The sequence below is a fragment of the Arachis hypogaea genome, chromosome 17 (assembly GCF_003086295.3).
Source record: "Arachis hypogaea cultivar Tifrunner chromosome 17, arahy.Tifrunner.gnm2.J5K5, whole genome shotgun sequence".
Lineage (NCBI taxonomy): Eukaryota > Viridiplantae > Streptophyta > Magnoliopsida > Fabales > Fabaceae > Arachis > Arachis hypogaea.
In genome coordinates, this window is record NC_092052.1 from 4,944,092 (window position 1) to 4,962,797 (window position 18,706).

Below are 18,706 nucleotides of genomic sequence, written 5' to 3' on the forward strand. Positions count from 1 at the left end.
TGAAATGGCTCCAAAGTAACCACCTTCAATCACTCCTTTTGTCTCATCAGCTATCCGCTGCAACCCAACAGATCAACTATGCAAGAAAAATTATTCAAACTAAACTTGCATGGCTGCAAGCTGAAAGAACTGTAGTGAAGGGAGCATGTTCTGGTTTGATCCCAGGTGTGGTTTGCCTCGAAACAGCACATAGCTTCTTTGTCTAGCCCGTGTTGCGCATAAACGGATATCAGAGCAATCTAAGAGATTGTATCTCTTTCAACCATTGCATTGAAAACTCCCAAAGACATGTCTAATGATTCACATTTGGCATATAATGTCACCAAAGGGTTGCCTAAAGAAACTTCTGAAGAAAATCCATGGTGTAGTATGTAACCATGGACCTTTTTCCTATGACTCATGGCCAAAATGCTAGAACAGATGCTCAAAATAAGACTGAGGGTGTATGCATTTGGCTTGAGATTTGTATGAAGCTATGCAGAGAACTTATCCAACCCTTGCAAAACAGCAAAAGGTATCCATTTACATTTATCAAAAACCCAGATATCATGTTCCAAGATATCAAACTTTTGTAAGGAAAATCAGAGAAAATTTGAAAGAAACATTTTATGAGATATCATAATATTTGTATCTTTTTTTTTTTTTACCGAAGATATAGAAACTCGAACTTGCAACCTCTTAATTGAGTATAAGGAGACTATGCCATTTGAGCTATTGCTTCTTGGCATAATATTTGTATCCTTCAACGTTACTAATCTATCAAATCATATAATATTATCAACGCTACTTATCAGTCAAATCATATTATACTTTTATTGATTATTTTTTATTTTTTATAAATTTAATTTGAATACACTGATACATATATATTCAACTGCATCAATATTTTAAAAAAAAATCGATGTAAATGAATTACTGTATACAATATTTTACACATACATTAAAATTAAATTCATTTTTATACAACATAATAAAATATAAAAAGAATTATACTTTAGTGATTAAAGCTTTAAGTTGAGACCACTTCATTGCAAAAATGAAAAATCCAACGTAAGTATCAAAGGAAGAACCTGGTGAGTTGAAAAAAAGTGAAAAACAGAGTCCCAAACACACTGTGGAATTCGAATTTGGGGAGTTTGCAATGTTGAGAACCCTGTTGGCGGCACGCAGTTCTCTGAGATCTTCCAGAAAGATCCTAACTTCACTCTCTTCACCTCCTTTCAAATGCTGGGCACCTTCTTACTCTTCGAAGCAGGGAAGCGACGATGCGCACGAAACGGTGTCGTTTTTGTTGAAGGACACCGCCCTGCGTTCGAGGCCTCCGAGGTTGCTGGTTGTTCAGCCTCGACTTCGCCCCGACAGGCTCCTTCAGGCGAAGCTCAACGAAGCTCTGTGCCTCGCGAACTCGCTCGAAGAACAGAGAGATGGGTACTTCCTCACCGATTTCTTCGATAAAGAGTTGCCGCCACACATCGTTGTTCAAAACCCTTCCATGAAAGGCCACAAGGCTCGTGCAGGTTCTTTCTCTTTCAATCTTATGTGCTTGAATTGAATTCAATAGAATGAAATGAAATGAAGCCAGTCACTAATTTAGGAAGGTTGGTTAAGAATGAAGTGTTTGTGTATCATAGAACTAAAGTAATCAAACATGGGAGTTCAACTAAATTTGTGGACTTTAGGTAAATTTGAATAGTAAAACTCAGCTTGTAAACTTTTAAGAATTTGGTGGTAATGCCGTAAGCTCAATTTGGGGGCTAAATTTGTAAATTCCAGTGTGACAACCTTTAACCAAAAGGAATAGAACGTGATGTAATAGAAATTATTGAATGAGATAATAAATGTTCTGTTGTATTGTTTTGGTGTTAAGGTTTAAGTGGAGAGTTACTAACTCAATGTTGTTTGGAAATATAATGAAATGGGATAGTAAGACTCAGGTTCTGTTTCGGTGCTATTATTGCATTCGGCTCAAATTGAAGGATAAGAAAATGAAAATTGGAATTGGATAGAATGGTGTGGATTCACTTCATATGTATGCACTTTTTTTTATCAGTTTCATATGCAGACTTGAGATTTGCTCACAACATTTTGGGCTTGAAACGCATTGTATTTTTGTAATTTGCGTGTTTCGCCTTGTAGATGCATATTTTGGTCCCGGAACAGTGCATAACATCAAATGCCATCTAAATAATGCAGAGTCCAAGGCAATGAAAAGAGCCAACTTCTTCTTTTTCATGTGATTGGTTATTTGGATATTATGGGTTTGATTGTGTAAATGTGTAACTATGATGACAGGGTGAAGTGGATGCTGTTTTTGTTAATGCTATACTGTCTGGGGTTCAGCAACGGAATCTTGAGGCAAGTTCTAGCTGTGTGAGCCCCCCACCCCCCAAATTTTAGAATGCTAAATTGATCTTTTACCAATGCCGTGTGATTTCCAGACGGCTTGGGATAAACCTGTGCTCGATCGTGTTGGTCTTATAATTGAGATATTCAATGCTCATGCCTTTACAAAAGAAGCAAAACTGCAGGTGCAATATATGGCTCCTTTTAGCTATCTTATGGTTGATGTTGTTATTGCTAGAATTTCTTGTTTCATTGTAAATGCAAAAATCATTTGCTATTTATGTAGGCTGAACTTGCAGCTCTAACATATAAGAAGTCGAGACTTGTTCGTGTTCGTGGTCCAGGTGGACGCTATACATTTGGAGCTGCTGGAGATGCTGAAGTTGTGAGCGCCAGGGGGTTGGTTTATATTTCCTTAATTTTCTGGTGTTTGGTATCACTTTTTAGCTAGGAAGGAACTTCTCTTTGTGAAGATCAATTAATTTACATCAATTCATTAGAATGCATAAATCTGATTGTATGTGAATATGTGCATCTTCTTGTCTAATCTATTCAAGTAGTAAATTATTGACAATAACAACATCTAATCTTGATAATTGACAATTTTAGGAGAGGAAGTGGTGGACAAGGCTTTATGAGTGGTGCTGGAGAAACTGAACTTCAGCTTCAGCGACGAAGGTATAACTTTGCTTCTGAAATTTTAGGATACAGTTGTTCTCAAATCCTCTTTTTTGCTTATCTAGCATATCTTGTTACTTCCTTATTTGCTTCTCTACTCAAGTCATCATATATTTCCACATAACATGTAGTTTGGTTACTGAACTGTGTAATTCTCTTAGAATCTTAGAAAGGAGAAATTATCTATTATCACAAATTGAGGAGGTTCGCCGTACCCGAGCAATACAACGTGCTGGTCGCAAGAGGCATGGAGGTTCATTTGGACAAGGCTTAGCTACTGTTGCTGTTGTTGGGTATACAAATGCTGTAAGTGGTTTAAGTTCGTTTGGTTTTTCTATTTGTTGCATTTAGAAGTTAGAACTATCACGAATGCCTTTATTACATACTTCTCAGGGGAAATCTACACTAGTTAGTGAGCTATCAAACAGTGATCTCTACAGTGATTGTCGGTAAAACCACCGTTACTAATACCTATATGAATCTATATACTCTAATTCTAATGTAGCTAACTTTTGGTTTTAGATTTTTCATTTTTAAGTATTAAATCTACTGCAGATTGTTTGCAACAGTGGATCCTAGATTAAGAAGTGCTGTTCTGCCTTCGGGGTGATTCAACCTGTAACTTTAACAATTTATTGCTATACTCTCAAATTTGTACATTTCTTGTGAAAATTGATTATATTGCTTCACTGTCCTAATTTCCATATAGGAGGAAAATGCTTTTTAGCGACACAGTAGGATTTATATCCGATTTGCCTATACAGGTAATTTCAAAGCATGAGCAAATTGCCATGTCCTATACTGTTTTACTGATTTATATTCTTCAATATTCTTCTTCAACAATGACCCAATGCACATTTTTTTCTTTTGTGTTTGAAGTTGGTGGAAGCATTTCATGCAACTTTAGAAGAAGTGGTGGAAGCAGACCTGCTTGTGGTAAGATTTTGCATACCTATTTCAGTTGAAGGCGTTTTTTAGTTTTTATTTTAGGATATGATTTCTTCTTTCATTCTGATTCTAAAAATAAAACCAAGAAAAGAAAATGGCAACTCAACTTTTACAAGATTATCCATTTAGAAAACTAGTCTTTTATGTTGCTAAAGACAACTCTAATTGATGAATCTATCATTCCATAAAAGCATGTGGTGGATTCAAGTGCTCCCAATCTTGATGAGCATCGGTCAACAGTTTTTCAAGTTCTTCAACAAATAGGGGTATCAGAAGAGAAGCTTCTGAATATGATTGAAGTTTGGAATAAGGTAATGTAATTTGAATGCCCTTCTACCAAAATGCAACATTTTTTATAATTTTAAATGTTTGGATTATTAATTTATTTTTGCAAATGCTTAGATTGATATTGAAGAAGAGTGCACAGATGCTGACGAAGCCGACAAATATCTTGATGAAGATGAAGAGTCTGATGTAAAATCCATGGCAACAGAATCTGAGACGGATGTTTGCGAGCAATCAAGGGGAGAATATGAGGCCATGGAAGAAAAAGAAAACTACTCTGATGGTTGGTTATACGACGAGGATACTATGGTCGACGAAAGTGATTTCTGTTCGCCTTCAAATGCAGATGACCAACAAAATGAGCAGCCTAACAAGAACAAGATCTCGGAAACAGATAGCTTGATAGGACAGAACGGTCCACACGTCAAAACATCTGCGGTGACCGGAGTTGGTCTACAAGAGTTGCTAGAACTAATAGATGAGAAACTAAGTGCACAGGATGATGAGAAGTTGAAGGGTGCAAAAATGGTGGAAAGAAATATCTTTGAAAGAAAGTGGAGACCCTCACATACACAGGAGGATTCTACCATAGCAGCTGAACAATAGGATACTATAGCATGCTCCATCCTCAGTCATCAATCATGAATGTAGTTTGTTTTAATGAAGAGAAGAGCAAACATGTTTTCCTTCATTCATAGTGTGTTGAACTGATTTTCTGCCTAAATGAATGAATGAGTGTATTACATACAATCAGAAATAATCATGTACCTGTTGGACAGATTGTTGCATAGAAAGCCAAACGTGTTGCTGTTTGCTGTATATAAATTAAAGGCATAATTTTGGGTATGGAAGAACTGAAAAAATACCAAACAAATTATAAAAATTTCCGTTGCCGGGAATCGAACCCGGGTCTCCTGGGTGAAAGCCAGATATCCTAACCGCTGGACGACAACGGAATTGTTGATTAAGATTTGCAAATGTTTTATACTGAATTTAAAAAAACAATTGCTCAAAGATAATTCCTATTATGTTCACAGGTGCAAATTGGGAAAGAGTAGATATTACGCTCACACATACAATTATTTATCACGATATATTTAAATACGTTGTGTATTTTATATTTCAGGTTTTTGACTTTTTGTAATACCTTATTTATATTCAAATCCATTATAAATATAATTTATTATTAAAACCTATTATTAAGGCTTTAACACTTATTTAACGTACAATTGTAAGGCTTGGACTCTGAAAATATTTTTCTGCCGGAACTAACAAAAATATAAATGAAATTAATTACATTACTTGATTAGACTTTTATGAGAAAGTTAAATAAAGAGTAAAAAATTGAGATATAAAGATCAAAAACAAAATCAAATACTCAATTGGGATTATGGCATTATGGCCCAATACCTGCGGCATACATATATTGGATTGGGCTTTAAGAAGAAAGGTATAAAAAACTAACGCTCATTTCAGGCCCATTAAACCAAGATAATTTTTAACTAGAATTGGGTAGGGGCCGCGCGAACGCAGGCCCCTGCTGCCACAAATTATGACGTAGGCTCCACCACTTGGGTAGACCTTAAGCTAGTACCCTTCCCAAGTGCAATGGAAGTCACCAGCCTAGACCATGAGCCTTCTTGATCGCCCATTGAGCCCGTCCAGGTAAGTATGCTGCTCAGTTTCACACACTTTTCTTTTATAACTCCACCTTCCATACTCCCTCATTTCCCTCCTCGATGTGAGACTCTTGCTGTAACCCAATAACAATTTCTCCAACTATGTACTCTGTTCCACCATGTATTAAAAAACACGATAAGTTTCTCACAATTAACTTGAACGAATTCTTTTGTGATAATAAAATAGAAGGACCATGAACATGAGAGTATATAGAGACCACAATGTAATGATCAATACATCAATATGTCATTTTCCATTAAGAGTTTGCTTGATATGGATTTCCATTCCATCTTCATGAGTAAATGAACTTAATTGCGTTTATGCTGTCTTTGTAGTGGCGTGCCCTCATGCATCTAATTCCATAACATCATATATATTATCTGCATATCATGGCCATAAACACCAAAAGTATCAATGCATTTGGTAGAAGTATTCTTGGTTATTACTTATTAGTGATAGTGGATTGCTTTGTTAGGAGCTTCATAAACATATAAAAAAAATCAGGGCAGCAATTACAGCATTAAGGAGTTAGTTGTACAAGATTGTTCTACACTCAGTTTTCTAAATTACATGGTAAATTAATGAAGCAGATGATGTTATATAAAGTAGTATTTGCTCAGATGTGTAATCGGACAAGGGAAAGGCTACTTTTTTTTGCTCTATAACAAAATTTTATCAAATTAGACTGCATATCAATTTTGAGATAACATTATCCTCTTAATATATATATAATCTTTTTTTAATTATTTTATTTATATTACATTTTAAATCTTAAATCATAAATTTTATTATTGAATTTAGAAAACAATAAACTTTATTAAATTGTTGATTATATGTTCTATTTTGTGTTTTATCAAAGTATGTGCTTGTTTGGGTGCCATTAAATTGATAAAAAAATATTATTTTTTAGCGTGTTTGATAAATTTCTAATAATAAAAATAAAAATATTAAAAATATTAAAAAATATATCTTTTTTAAGAAGTAACAATTTATATCTTTCTTTTAAAAAATTCTTTTTTCTTAAAAAAAATATTTTTCAAGTAATAAATAAATAAAAAAATACGTTTATATCATTATACTCAAATATAATTAATAAATAAAAAAATTTTTTGCTTGAATTATCATCTCTTTTTTGAAGCCTTAGACCTATGATTTAATTGGATTTAATTGAGAGTTTCAAACACGTATTTAGCAGGAAAAATGAATAATTATGATCGGGTTTACTTAAAACCTGTGATTTAGTCCTCTTAACTGACGTAGGTTTGTAATAGCGATATTATTCTTGTCAAGTATAAATAACATTTTCTGTTAGAATAAATAGCTACCAACCTATCCCCCTAATGGGCTTTCAATGGAAAAGAGTTGCGAGAAGTAAACTAACTTTAACAAACTATATAATGTACCCAAACAAAATATTGGGCCCAGATAATTTTAGAACTAGAATTGGATAGGGGCCGCGCGAACGCAGGCCCCCACTGCCACAAATTATGACGTAGGCTCCACCACTTGGGTAGACCTTAGGCTGGCACCCTTCCCAAGTGCAATGGAAGTCACCAGCCTAGGCCATGGGCCTTCTTGATCACCCATTGACCCCGTCCAGGTAAGTATGTTGCTTAATTCCACACACTTCTATTTTATAGCTCCACTTTACAGACTCCCTCACTTCAGCTTCTCAATGTGGGACTCTGTATGTGACCCAATAACTGCAATCTCTCCAACTATGTATGCTCCATCTCATTTCTTTCTGAATGGAAGATGACTGACGTTCAATACGCTATTACTTTAACATTCCAACCAGTGATGTTAGAAAATCGTTTTGTTTTTACTAATAAGATGGGAGTGATTAGAGCACAACTATATTCACAGGAATTTCGCCTGTTTGCCTATTTGCTCTTCCTTTTGGGACCGGTTTATCCTTTTAATGATTGAGTGAGAATTCTTTTTTCCCCACACCTTCTGTGGTGTTAACTCATTCTTTCTTTGACCTAAACGAAGCGCTGCAGAATCATCTAGTTAATTCCCAACATTATATATAGATCAGAAGGGAAAAATACAAAGTACTACTACGTATAAATAAGTTATGGTTCAATTATTCCATTCGAAAGATCTAACAAACATTGGTATCAGTGTCAGATAAGAGTGAGTATGATAAAGCTAGATATTGTTCTAAGTACAGCAAAGATTTGAACTATGTATTGTGTGTTCCCCGCCAACCATGCCCATATGGCTAAACATACACTTGTATACATCCGCTAGATATTGATATCAATACGTTTAAGATGTCTCCATTTCCAACAACATAGTAGAGTTTGTAGGCATCAAAACAACAGTGTAGTTTATATTCATTATTATCAATGACCAAGTTTTATTTTGTCACTTGTTCCCTTGAAATTGGTTTATTCTTCAAATAACTCCCTTTAAGCCAACGAAATTCATTTGCAAAGCAAGTTTTTGTTCACACCTTCCATAACAAGATTTTTCTGACCCCAAACCCAAAGAATAAGAAGATTTCTGAGACCAGAGCTTCTCACTCTTAAACCTAAAGCCAAACCCTATTGAATTGCAAATATCGGCTAAAATATTTAGTATATTTCGCCTGTCAAATGGTTGAGATCGAAAATCCAAGGCTAAAGGGAACCTCGAAGTGATTTCCTACATTATGAACTAATATACTAGTCAGAGGAAAATCGTAAAGCACTACATACAAAGATATGATTTAATTATTCCACAACCAAGATGTAATTCACATTAGTATATATGAGAGTGAGGATGATAATGCCGGCTAGTATTCTAAGTGCAAGTAAGATTTCAACAAAGCATTTGCTCCGAGGGCTATCTATGTCAACTACTTAGAGCCATTCCTTCCATGGCTGGAGGAATTTATAACCGTGTGTATGTAGAAGAAAAATTTGCAAATGCATTCGCTTATGAAATTTACACTGCAGCTACTCTCAACCGAGACTGCAACCTACCAAGAATTTACATTTCTCACCCTCAACACCCCCCACACAAGGTAAACATATAGGGAAAAAAATGGAAAGCAGGTTAAAGGAAAAAAAATTACAAAATCACAATCATTCCCTACTCTCTCCTACTATGCCAAACCCCAGCTCCCTTCAAGGCATTATATTTGATGGAAGCCGAATGCAATTGATCAGTATGAGCTTTTGCTGCAATTCCAGTCAACGTAAAAAAAAGTCATTTACAAGTTGTCACATCAGTGAGCCAGGTCTTCACTCCCAACACCAACGCTGGACTTGTCAATCATGCGAACGTTGTATTGCTCATATACTCTTGCACGATTCTCAGCCCACCATTGTTCTGCTTGTTTCTCGCTGAACCGCTTTCGACTGCATTCAACAACGTAAAGGTTAAAACTCGGGTTACAAAATGGCTAATGTATGGAATACTGTATAGTTTATATGAACTCAGGAATTGCTACAAGCTAATGAGGAAAGGCAAATGAGTGCTGTCAGTTGATAGAAGGGCATTTTCTATAATGCATTAATACCTGAAGCGAACTCTCTTAAGATCTATTACGCCTCCAGGAAGGGAGGTGAGTGTAATATATACACCAGGTTCATCTTGCTCAACCCATTCATTCTCACTCCGGGATTCACTCTCCTTTGTTCTGCTCCCATTTTTGTTAGTTACCTCTGACTGGTTCTGTTTATTGTGACCAGCACTACTACGGTTGCTGGCAGTGCTGGATCCATTTGAAAGCAACTGATTATTTGATCCAGTTAAATCTGCTTCTGGGCTTGTTGCTTGAATATTCAATCGATCAATGGAAGCATAGCTAAGCTCATTGGAACCAATGGAAGCAAGAGAAGGCGATTTGACATTCCTAGCTGCTCCTACAGGTAGCCTCTCAGCCATGTCCTTCAACTAATCAGTGCATGAAACAAAAAAACAGAATCACTTAGCATAACATCCAATACAAATCTGGAATACATAAGCCTAAAGAATAACTAGTTTCGATTTATGAATGTTATGTGTCTCTCTGTCTCTTTTCTTTCTTTGCCATGGGAATGTGTAGGTATTTTGGGATCTAACAGGTTTCTAATTTCTCAAATACTTTAAAAGTATATAAGTTTCTACCTGAGCGGTAAGAGATTTGATCACTTCCTTTGCAGCTTTGCACTTCGCAGTTTCCTCTCCAGCAATTGCTATAGCATCTTTTAGCTGTTTGGTTGTTCTTTCCAACTCAACTTCTTGAAGTTGCGCTTTCCTAGTCAGGTTTTCCACCTAAAAGAAGGAAAGAAAATGAGGCTTGCCAAAAATAGATGACCTTGTGAGTTACACTATCGACATCAGATATGATCTACACCAAACAATAAACTATTGTCCACAAGCCATCAGACCACACCCTCCAAAACTAATTACTTGAACATGCAAAATGAAAAACAAGATTAGAAATGAGAATTGAGAAGCATTAAGTATGCTGCTTGGATTGCAGAATCTTATTTAGTTATTCCTGTGAAACTTTAAAATAAAGAACCTGGTCACCTCAAATAGTGTATTGCCACAACCTGGTATTTCAATAATTGTACTGTATATACATGGCAATATTACATACAAAGCACGTGCTTTGCAATTATATTGCCTTGGATTTTAATTTGCAATTCATCTCAACCATTAATTAGAAAATGCAGCAAGTCATTAAAGTTGCTGGCCATTAATATGCATCCCATGGTAAATTTTTCTGCTTGTCATTTCCACCTAGTATCCCAGTCATTTCCTTTCAGATATTTATTCACATATATTGATGTCCTAAAAATGACCAGTTGATGCACCAAAAAATGGGTGTTATTAAGAGCAGATTTTATAAAACTCCATGCAAATTGCAAACATTTAGAAGCAAGAAAGGGAATCAATCAGCCACGGCATAAAATAAGGTACCTGCTGTCTTAATTTAATAACCTCCTGACTGAGGCTATCATTGGTCCTCTTAGCATCATCCACAACTATCTTTGGGGAAGTAAGACCTCCCAGTGTTGGAGTTGGAGTAGTTGAACGTGGTGGACTAGGTCGTCTAGATATTGGAGATGTTGCTCGGGAAACAATTCTAGATCCAGGAACAGATGCTGAGAAGAACTTCTTTGATGATCCAAAAACAGGATTAAAAGATTTAGAAATATTCAGTGCTCCCCATTGTGAACCCCCATTTGGAACAGGAGAGACGCGACTACTGTTGAATTCCAACTTCTTGTTTTTTTTAGAAGATCTGCTATCCACTTGCTTCAAGGACTCCATTGAAGAAAACCTAGCAAGTTGACTACGAGATCTCGAATCCATTTTATCATCCTTATCAATTAACTCAAGTGACCCTGGAACGATACTTCCTCTTCTGCTCACAGAAGAATGGGATGAAGAATCAGTTTCCATAGATTTCCTTAGTTTATTAAAACAGTTGTCACAGACGCGATAAGGTTTGTTGGGGTTTGGTGCCATTGAAGCCTTAAGAGATTTCTTACTGCTACATGAATGACAGAAAACAAGTCCACAATTATAACAATTGTGACGTTTTCTTTTGAAATTAAATGGAAGACGACAGCCAGAACACATAGACTGGTCAACACCAGATACCCACTTATGTAGACAGATAGCTGCAGTGAAATTAGTACCACAAGCAACACTTTTGACCTGTTTGTCTTTCAATGCTTCTACTAATGTTGGGACATTTCTGTCATCTGTATCCCCATGGCCTAAACGACCATTTGCACCCTTACCCCATGTGTAAACTTCTGTCCTTGAAGTTAAAACTGAAACATGATATGCACCACAAGCAATCTCCTCCACAAAACTCTTTGAAAGCTTTCCTTCAACACGGCTTGGTAGCTTCCCATCAGCTTGAGGATTTCCCAACTGACCATAGACAGGACTACCCATTGTATAGACATGCCCAGAGGTGGTAAGCGCAACAGTCAGACTATGTCCACAAGCAACCTGACAGAAATTGGGTTCAACCAGGGCTGCAACACAGGTTGGAACAAGTTTTGCTTCCTTATCACCATGCCCAAGTCGACCTTTGTCTCCATCACCCCAAGTGAACAGCTTCCCTGAAGAGCAGTTGCTGGAACTAGAATTTCCAACCATGACTTCCACAACTGCAGCAGTATGCCAAACACCACAAGCAGCCCGGACAGTACGAAGACCCTTGAGGGACTCTACTTCCCTAGGTAATGAAACACTTTTACGATCTCCATGACCCAAAACACCAAATGTACCATCACCAAAAGTAAACAATTGCCCAGCAGAGGTTACGACAGCAGTGTGCCATGGTCCACAAGAAATAGATGAAACATGTATGCCCTCCAGGGGGCCATTTACTCTTTTTGGGACCCAGTGGCTCACTTGATTACCATGCCCCAGAAGACCATAATTGTATGTGCCATCACCCCATGTATAAAGATCACCAGAAAGTGTCACAGCACATGTATGATATTCCCCACAAGCTACAAGTTCAATATTTGTATTGCTTAAAGTTTCGATAAGCTTTGGATGGAGAACATCAGAATCAACACCATGCCCAAGCCTACCTCCTGATTCTTCCCCCCAAGAGAAAATTTCACCTTGTTTGGTCACTAAGGCCGCATGTCGTCCACCGCAGGCAATATTCTGTACATCAAGAACTACTGCAGATTCCAAGGCTTTTGGAAAAAGAGAGTCCATTTTTACACCCAAAGAACTCCCAACTCGATGAGTCCCACCACCCAGAACACCATCACCTGTACCTTCCCCCCAAATGAAAACATCCCCTAAAGCATCGCCATCATCATGGCCAGAACCTTGGCTAGATGAGCTAACAGCACTTGATAGACTAACTCTAAAAGCATCCATACCCATTGTCTTCATGTGACCATGCATACTATCTGATCCTCCAGACGACACAGAGTGGACTGAAGCACTTGCAGAATCTGGAGGGAAGAAACCCTTTGGTGGGACAGCATACAACATCACATCCGATAATGCTTTATCTAAACCATTTTTAGGTGGGCTGTCATAAGGACTGTGAAGACGAAGGTGATCCCCACTATCCTGAATAGCACAGACAAAATTCTTTAAATAAACATCTTCAACAGAAATGCAGTGAAACAGGGAGAAAACAAAGGGGTATAATTATATATTTATACCTTTTGCAAGCTTTCATTACTACCAAATGGAGAATTCATGGGAGAACTTCTTCTGGTGTATGTTCTAGGACTATTAGCTTCAGAAGGAATACCATCACTTCTTGACTCTGTCCTCCATTTTCGGTGATGACTACGTGAAATTAATGCTTTTAAACCACTAAACCAAACTTCAGCTTCATCTTTATCTTTGCAAATCTAGCAGAAAAGTAGGTGACCAGATTATGTTAAGCTTTCAGCATATTCAAAATATCAATAGCACCAACGCAACGACCAACTGCAGCTAAAAATCCCAAGAGGGGAAGAATAAAGAAATTCGTACCAAGTCCAGTGACCTATCATTGTAGATAAGAGAAAATGACTGGTATTCCTTTTCAGGCCGTGGATACCTTTGAAAGATTGGCTGAAAAAGATAGGACCCATATTTTATCAATCACAATAAAGAAGCCAATCAAGTTAAATGACTTCATCCATGAGTGAAGGAACCACAAGTATAATTACATAAACAGGCGTACCGGAATATTCATAATAAAACAACCATGAAGCTTTACTGGTAGACAAATAATAAATGTGTATCATATTTCATATATTTCAACTTTGATAAGCACATTACTTTAATCATGCAAACATCAAATGGAACAGAACCATCATATAACAACTAATCATCTGGATAGGACATATCACTGTTGACTAAACCTGATGAAGCAGAACAGCACCATGATTCAACAGCAAATTTAAAAACCTACCGTGCGTTGTCCAGATATAATTCTAGACACATGGCTCAGTTTAAGGTGCTTCTCTTCTTTCCCTGAGAACCATATCAAAACAGATTCATCCTGAAAGACATAAAAACATTCAAATTTTGGCAACTGGATTTTTTTTTTCAAATAAAAGGCATCTGGAAAATTATCTAGCAACAAATGGTAATCTAATGGAAATAACTCGCATATGGAAAAATAACAAGATTGTCCACTAGCAAAAAATTGTTGTAACAACAAATACATTTGCCAAACAAAACTAGTCAAGACTGTTAAATCCTCATGGTTTAGTAAAAGCAATATTAGGTTTCGGAATTTCAATTTGTAACTCAAAATTTATATAATGTTGGGCATATCATTGTAATCACCATGACTAAATCAAATTTTAACAATGTTTCTTCTTCAAGCACTCCTGAAAATCTGATCATAAGATAATCTAACTGCTCTTTTAAGCCATTGATGGATTTATTTTGGTAACTAAAAACAAAACAAAACAAAAAAACAAAAAAAAAATACAAATATTTGCAAATTCCTTTTCTATTTTTAGAGAATGCACTTTCAGAATGTCATCTTTTTCACTATTTAATTTGTTGGATGAATACTTTGCATTCTGCCCTCCTCTTTGAGAAACTATTTTATACTCTTTGTTATTCCACTTCAAGCATCCCTACTGTCTTTATCCCCACTACTTCTAGAATAAATTACTTGACTTTTATTTAAGGGGAAATAAGTAAATACAGAACAAAAGGTAATAATGAGGCACTGATTTTAGTAATTGAATATTAGTGCCAAACTCACATTGGAAAGCCTGAACGGGCAAAACTTGGGCTTCCCCCTTCTTCCATACTTGAGCAGGTAAGCTCCTTTCTTTAAAGCAGTAATAGCCTGTCATGAATATCAATAAAGCACTTCAGTCAGCACATCTGAAGATAGTACAATGCTGAGAAAAATGAGGAATTACCAAATAAACAAAGCAAGATAAACGACAAACATCATGGCTTAGCCTGCCTAAAGACCAAAATTCCACATAAGACACAAAAAAATAGTTTGAACCATGGACAGAAGAGCATCATTTTCAGTGTCTAGCCAAGTGCTTCTCGGGCACTTGAGTAAACCAGTGGAAATTGTCAATGTTTTCACATTCATAGCACTTACTGTCAATATTAAAAATGTCCAAAGATACATCTATAACGAGAGTATTCTCACCAATTAAGACATGGAATATTCTTCTATGATCACAAATCTAACACCTCATATGTAAACATACTCACAAGTTGGTCTCATCAACTTTACACTCACGAACTTAGTTACAAGACCAACTAACACCATAGTGAGTGTGTCTAAACAAGTAAACATTAAGTCTTAAACTTGTGTACATAAAATAATTTTCTTAAGAAAAACAGTGAGATCTCACTCTTTCTTCACATAGGGCAGTGGTTTCCTATACATGTAACACGTGACAACAAGAACTGGCATGCCATTGAGCAATCAAGCCCTTCTGCGAAAGGCTGCGTAGCGCAACACATACACAAAAAAGGCAACCTACAAATAACCTGACATGATGATCCACAGCTAGGAGCAGCTGAAGCTAACTAATAATCAAACTTACTGCAACTATACTTCCATTGACTAATCCAAAATATCGCAATCTAGTGAAATTAATTAACTCAGTTCATCTAAAACTTCAATTAAAACGCTCCAAACAACAGCCATCACAACAGCAACGAAAATCCAATTACGATGCTGAAGTTCCAAATAAATCGGAAGGAAAAAAATAAAATAAAATAATCTCTATGTATATATTCAAAGAAAAAACAACGGTACCTGCTCAATGTCTCGTTCTACAGCACCGGTTCTGCTAAGATCCGAAGTCATTCTACCAGTACGTGACATCATCCAAAGCCGAAATTTGAAGCAAAAAAATGAAAACAAAAAGAAACTAATTAGAAACTTCTTTTTTGTTTTGGCTCCTCAAATTCTAAACACCAATCTCGCATTCAACCATTTTCGTACCCGAACCCTTCCATTCATCAATTCGAACGGATATTCCGAACAAAAAAACCCTCACTAAACTCCCAAATTCGCAATCTGAAACAGCTCCAGCACCAAATCCATCATGATTCACGGCTCCATCGAGCACCTCACCGCACCAGAACACTGCTCCACACAGCTCCGAAGCTCAAACTCAGCTCGAAGCGTACTCCGAAGCTAGCTCCGAAGCTGAAAGAAAGCTCCTAGGTCACGGAAGAACAATTCGATCGCGTAACTCCGCGGATTCCGGTGATCCAAGCGTCGTCGAGCTCGCGTCGGCGCGGCAGAGACGAAAATCGCGGCGACAGAGTGCGGCGGAGAAACGAAAATGGAGAGAGACACGGAGAGAGAAGGTAAGGAGCTCTGATCTGAGAGAATCAGTTGCAGAAGAGAGAGAAAGTGAGTTTCTAGAGAGAGAAAGCTTTTTTTTGCGAATTATAAAAAAAAAAATAAAAGCAACGAAAAAAAACAGTAAAACACAGTGTTTGTTGTCTATGGCTGAGAAGTGTGTGTGAAGAGCTCAAAACAGAAAGAAAACAGAAAAGGAAAAAAAATTAAAATTAAAATTAAAAAGGGGAAATTGAAAAAAGTAGAAGGGGGTGAAGATTACCCCTGAAGTTTCGTAAAATTTCGGGTTTGCCACTGTACTTTTTGCGGTAATTATTGTTGCGTTTTGTTGTTTAGACTTTAGAGTGTATAGTATTTGTATTTTATTATTCTGAGGGAAAAAATAAAAAAGAAAAAGAAAAAAGAAGAGATTTGACTAATAAAGAAAGAAAATGTATTTGGAAGAGGAAGAAAAAAACAGGATAATGGTTCTTTCTGGTCAGTATTGAGTCAATGCCTTTTAGAATTATTAATCTTTAGTTTTGGAGAAAATAATTTTTTCAGAGATTTTGTTTGGCTATGTAGTGACTAATAACTAACAACAGATAAACTGAGTTGTTATAATTATTTTAATTTAGTATTTGTTAATATAATATGTTTAAATAATACGAAATAAAAATAATAGTTTGATTTTAAATGCAGCAAAAAATATATATTTACACAATATCTATTCAATTATGAACATATTAACAAAAGTACTGGAGTCAATAATTAAAGTCTTTATGAATAAAGTTATTTTAAAAAATACCAAAAAAATGTTATTTTAGATATAACAAGGCCTAAAGGCTAAAGCAAAAAAGGAAAACAGTTACACAACAACTAGCTTAGGGAAGTGGATTCCAATATCAATACAAAATTATTTTTCATCAATAATGTATCAAAATTAATTTACAAAAATTGGTAAAAAAAACACAAAACATACATAAATTCTTAAATAATTTAAAAATGACAAAAATAACAGTAAAATATCTTTTTTTATAAATAAAAAATATTCTTTGTATTTTATTCGATTTTATAAATATTTAAATATTTTTTAAAAAAGTGAATACAAAAATTAGAGTAAAATTCGATCTCTAGATGTATTATTTTTTTAAAAAAAGCATTCATTCACAAGTAAAGTTCACTTGGTGTAGAATTATCAAATTGGATAAAAAGATTTTTTTAATAAAGCTAACAAAAAAGCATTCAAATCTTATATTTACAAACTTTTTTGGAATATATATATATAATATCTTATTTTTGTTACTCATATCATTTTGTTAAATTATATTCTTACAAAAATAAATGAGTTATATTTTTTACCACTTTTTCTTTGTTAGTGTTTCCAAATAAAGAAAAAAAAGTGATACTTTTTATAGTTTTGTTATACATTTAAAATTTTTTGGCAATTAACTTTAATTAAATTGATTTAAAACCAACTAAAATTAATTTCATTAGTGATAGCATAAATAAAGGCCACTAATATAAATGTTTATAACTCGCGTTCTTTTTTCTTTTTTTTTTTCTTTTTTTTGCATGTTTTTTTTATTATTGTTCTTTTATTGCTGTTGTTATTATTACGTTTTTTTTTTTCTATTTCTCCTCCTCTTTTTAGTGATTTTGCAATATGTGTTTTTTCTCTTTGTTTGGAAATAAGGGAAAGATGAACAAAAAAAAAAGAAGATGATGATGATAATGACGAAAGAGGAGGAGGAGTTCGTTTGTGTGTCGTCATTATTAAATAATTTCGGTGAGGTGCACTTGTACTTGTTTTAAATTGAATTTGTTTGTGTATAATCATCATTATTTGATTTTAATTTGGTCTATTTTGGATTTAAATAAGGTGCACTTGGTCTCTTATTTTAAATTGAGTTTGTTTGTAGTCATCATTAAGTAATTTCGGTGTATTTTGGATTTAAATAGTTTGTGCTTGTTTTGAACTGAGTTTATTTATGTGTCGTCATCATTAGGTAATTTCAGTGTATTCTGAATTTGAACTGATATACGTATAAAAAAAAAAGATGACAACGATAACAATAACGATAATGATGGAAGAGGAGGAGGCAAAAGATGGAGGAGGTGGTATAGTGGTAGTGATGACAATGATAATAAAAGAGAAAGACGATGATGAAAAAATACATGATATGAAAAACGGTCATAACTACTTAGTTAAATTTGATTAAATATATTCTATTTTTTAGGTGAAAAAAATGTGACTTTGATTATTGTAATATCAAAATAATAATAATAATAATATTTACCTTATCCATTTTCATTGTATCACATTCTATGTTATTTATCTTTTTGGAATAAGAATGATTTTGGTCCCTAATATAGAGGCCGAAAATCAATTTCGTCTCCAACCTTTTTTTCGCTCCAAAATGGTCCTCCAAGATTTCAGTTTATTTTAAAATTGTCCTTCGAACGAAAATACCATTCTCCCTTAACCCCAAAATCAACCACCACCACCACCACCATAACAGA

General features: G+C 35.3%; 2 protein-coding genes and 3 non-coding genes across 6 annotated transcripts; 1 reads left to right on the forward strand and 4 right to left on the reverse strand.

Annotated features, from left to right (window-relative positions):
* Window positions 1–1,004: 1,004 nt before the first annotated feature.
* Window positions 1,005–5,055, forward strand: LOC112765113 (GTP-binding protein At3g49725, chloroplastic). Its single transcript, XM_025810979.3, has 13 exons — window positions 1,005–1,517; window positions 2,137–2,201; window positions 2,293–2,355; window positions 2,439–2,528; window positions 2,630–2,742; window positions 2,953–3,021; window positions 3,183–3,327; window positions 3,415–3,470; window positions 3,577–3,627; window positions 3,731–3,785; window positions 3,901–3,957; window positions 4,161–4,280; window positions 4,372–5,055. Exons 1-13 carry the CDS (start codon window positions 1,142–1,144, stop codon window positions 4,858–4,860), a joined length of 1,749 nt encoding a protein of 582 aa, XP_025666764.1. The 5' UTR covers window positions 1,005–1,141; the 3' UTR covers window positions 4,861–5,055.
* Window positions 5,056–5,138: 83 nt separating this feature from the next.
* TRNAE-UUC (transfer RNA glutamic acid (anticodon UUC)) lies at window positions 5,139–5,210 on the reverse strand. The gene has a single exon. It is a non-coding gene; the product is annotated as a tRNA-Glu (tRNA).
* A 556-nt stretch (window positions 5,211–5,766) lies between these two features.
* LOC112768581 (U1 spliceosomal RNA) lies at window positions 5,767–5,927 on the reverse strand. Its single transcript, XR_003185991.1, has one exon. It is a non-coding gene; the product is annotated as a U1 spliceosomal RNA (small nuclear RNA).
* A 1,454-nt stretch (window positions 5,928–7,381) lies between these two features.
* Window positions 7,382–7,542, reverse strand: LOC112768520 (U1 spliceosomal RNA). The gene has a single exon (XR_003185937.1). It is a non-coding gene; the product is annotated as a U1 spliceosomal RNA (small nuclear RNA).
* Window positions 7,543–8,636: 1,094 nt separating this feature from the next.
* Window positions 8,637–16,394, reverse strand: LOC112766518 (PH, RCC1 and FYVE domains-containing protein 1). 2 transcript variants are annotated; one of them, XM_025812408.3, is made up of 10 exons: window positions 15,839–16,394; window positions 15,650–15,701; window positions 14,624–14,710; window positions 13,814–13,903; window positions 13,390–13,470; window positions 13,071–13,265; window positions 10,837–12,975; window positions 10,036–10,182; window positions 9,446–9,822; window positions 8,637–9,284 (listed from the first exon to the last, which is right to left on the reverse strand). In XM_025812408.3, exons 1-10 carry the CDS (start codon window positions 15,850–15,852, stop codon window positions 9,152–9,154), a joined length of 3,315 nt encoding a protein of 1,104 aa, XP_025668193.1. In that variant the 5' UTR covers window positions 15,853–16,394; the 3' UTR covers window positions 8,637–9,151. The 2 variants fall into 2 exon arrangements, with proteins under 2 accessions (XP_025668193.1, XP_025668192.1); XM_025812407.3 differs by lacking the exon at window positions 15,839–16,394 and having other exon boundaries at window positions 15,650–15,733.
* Window positions 16,395–18,706: the final 2,312 nt, after the last annotated feature.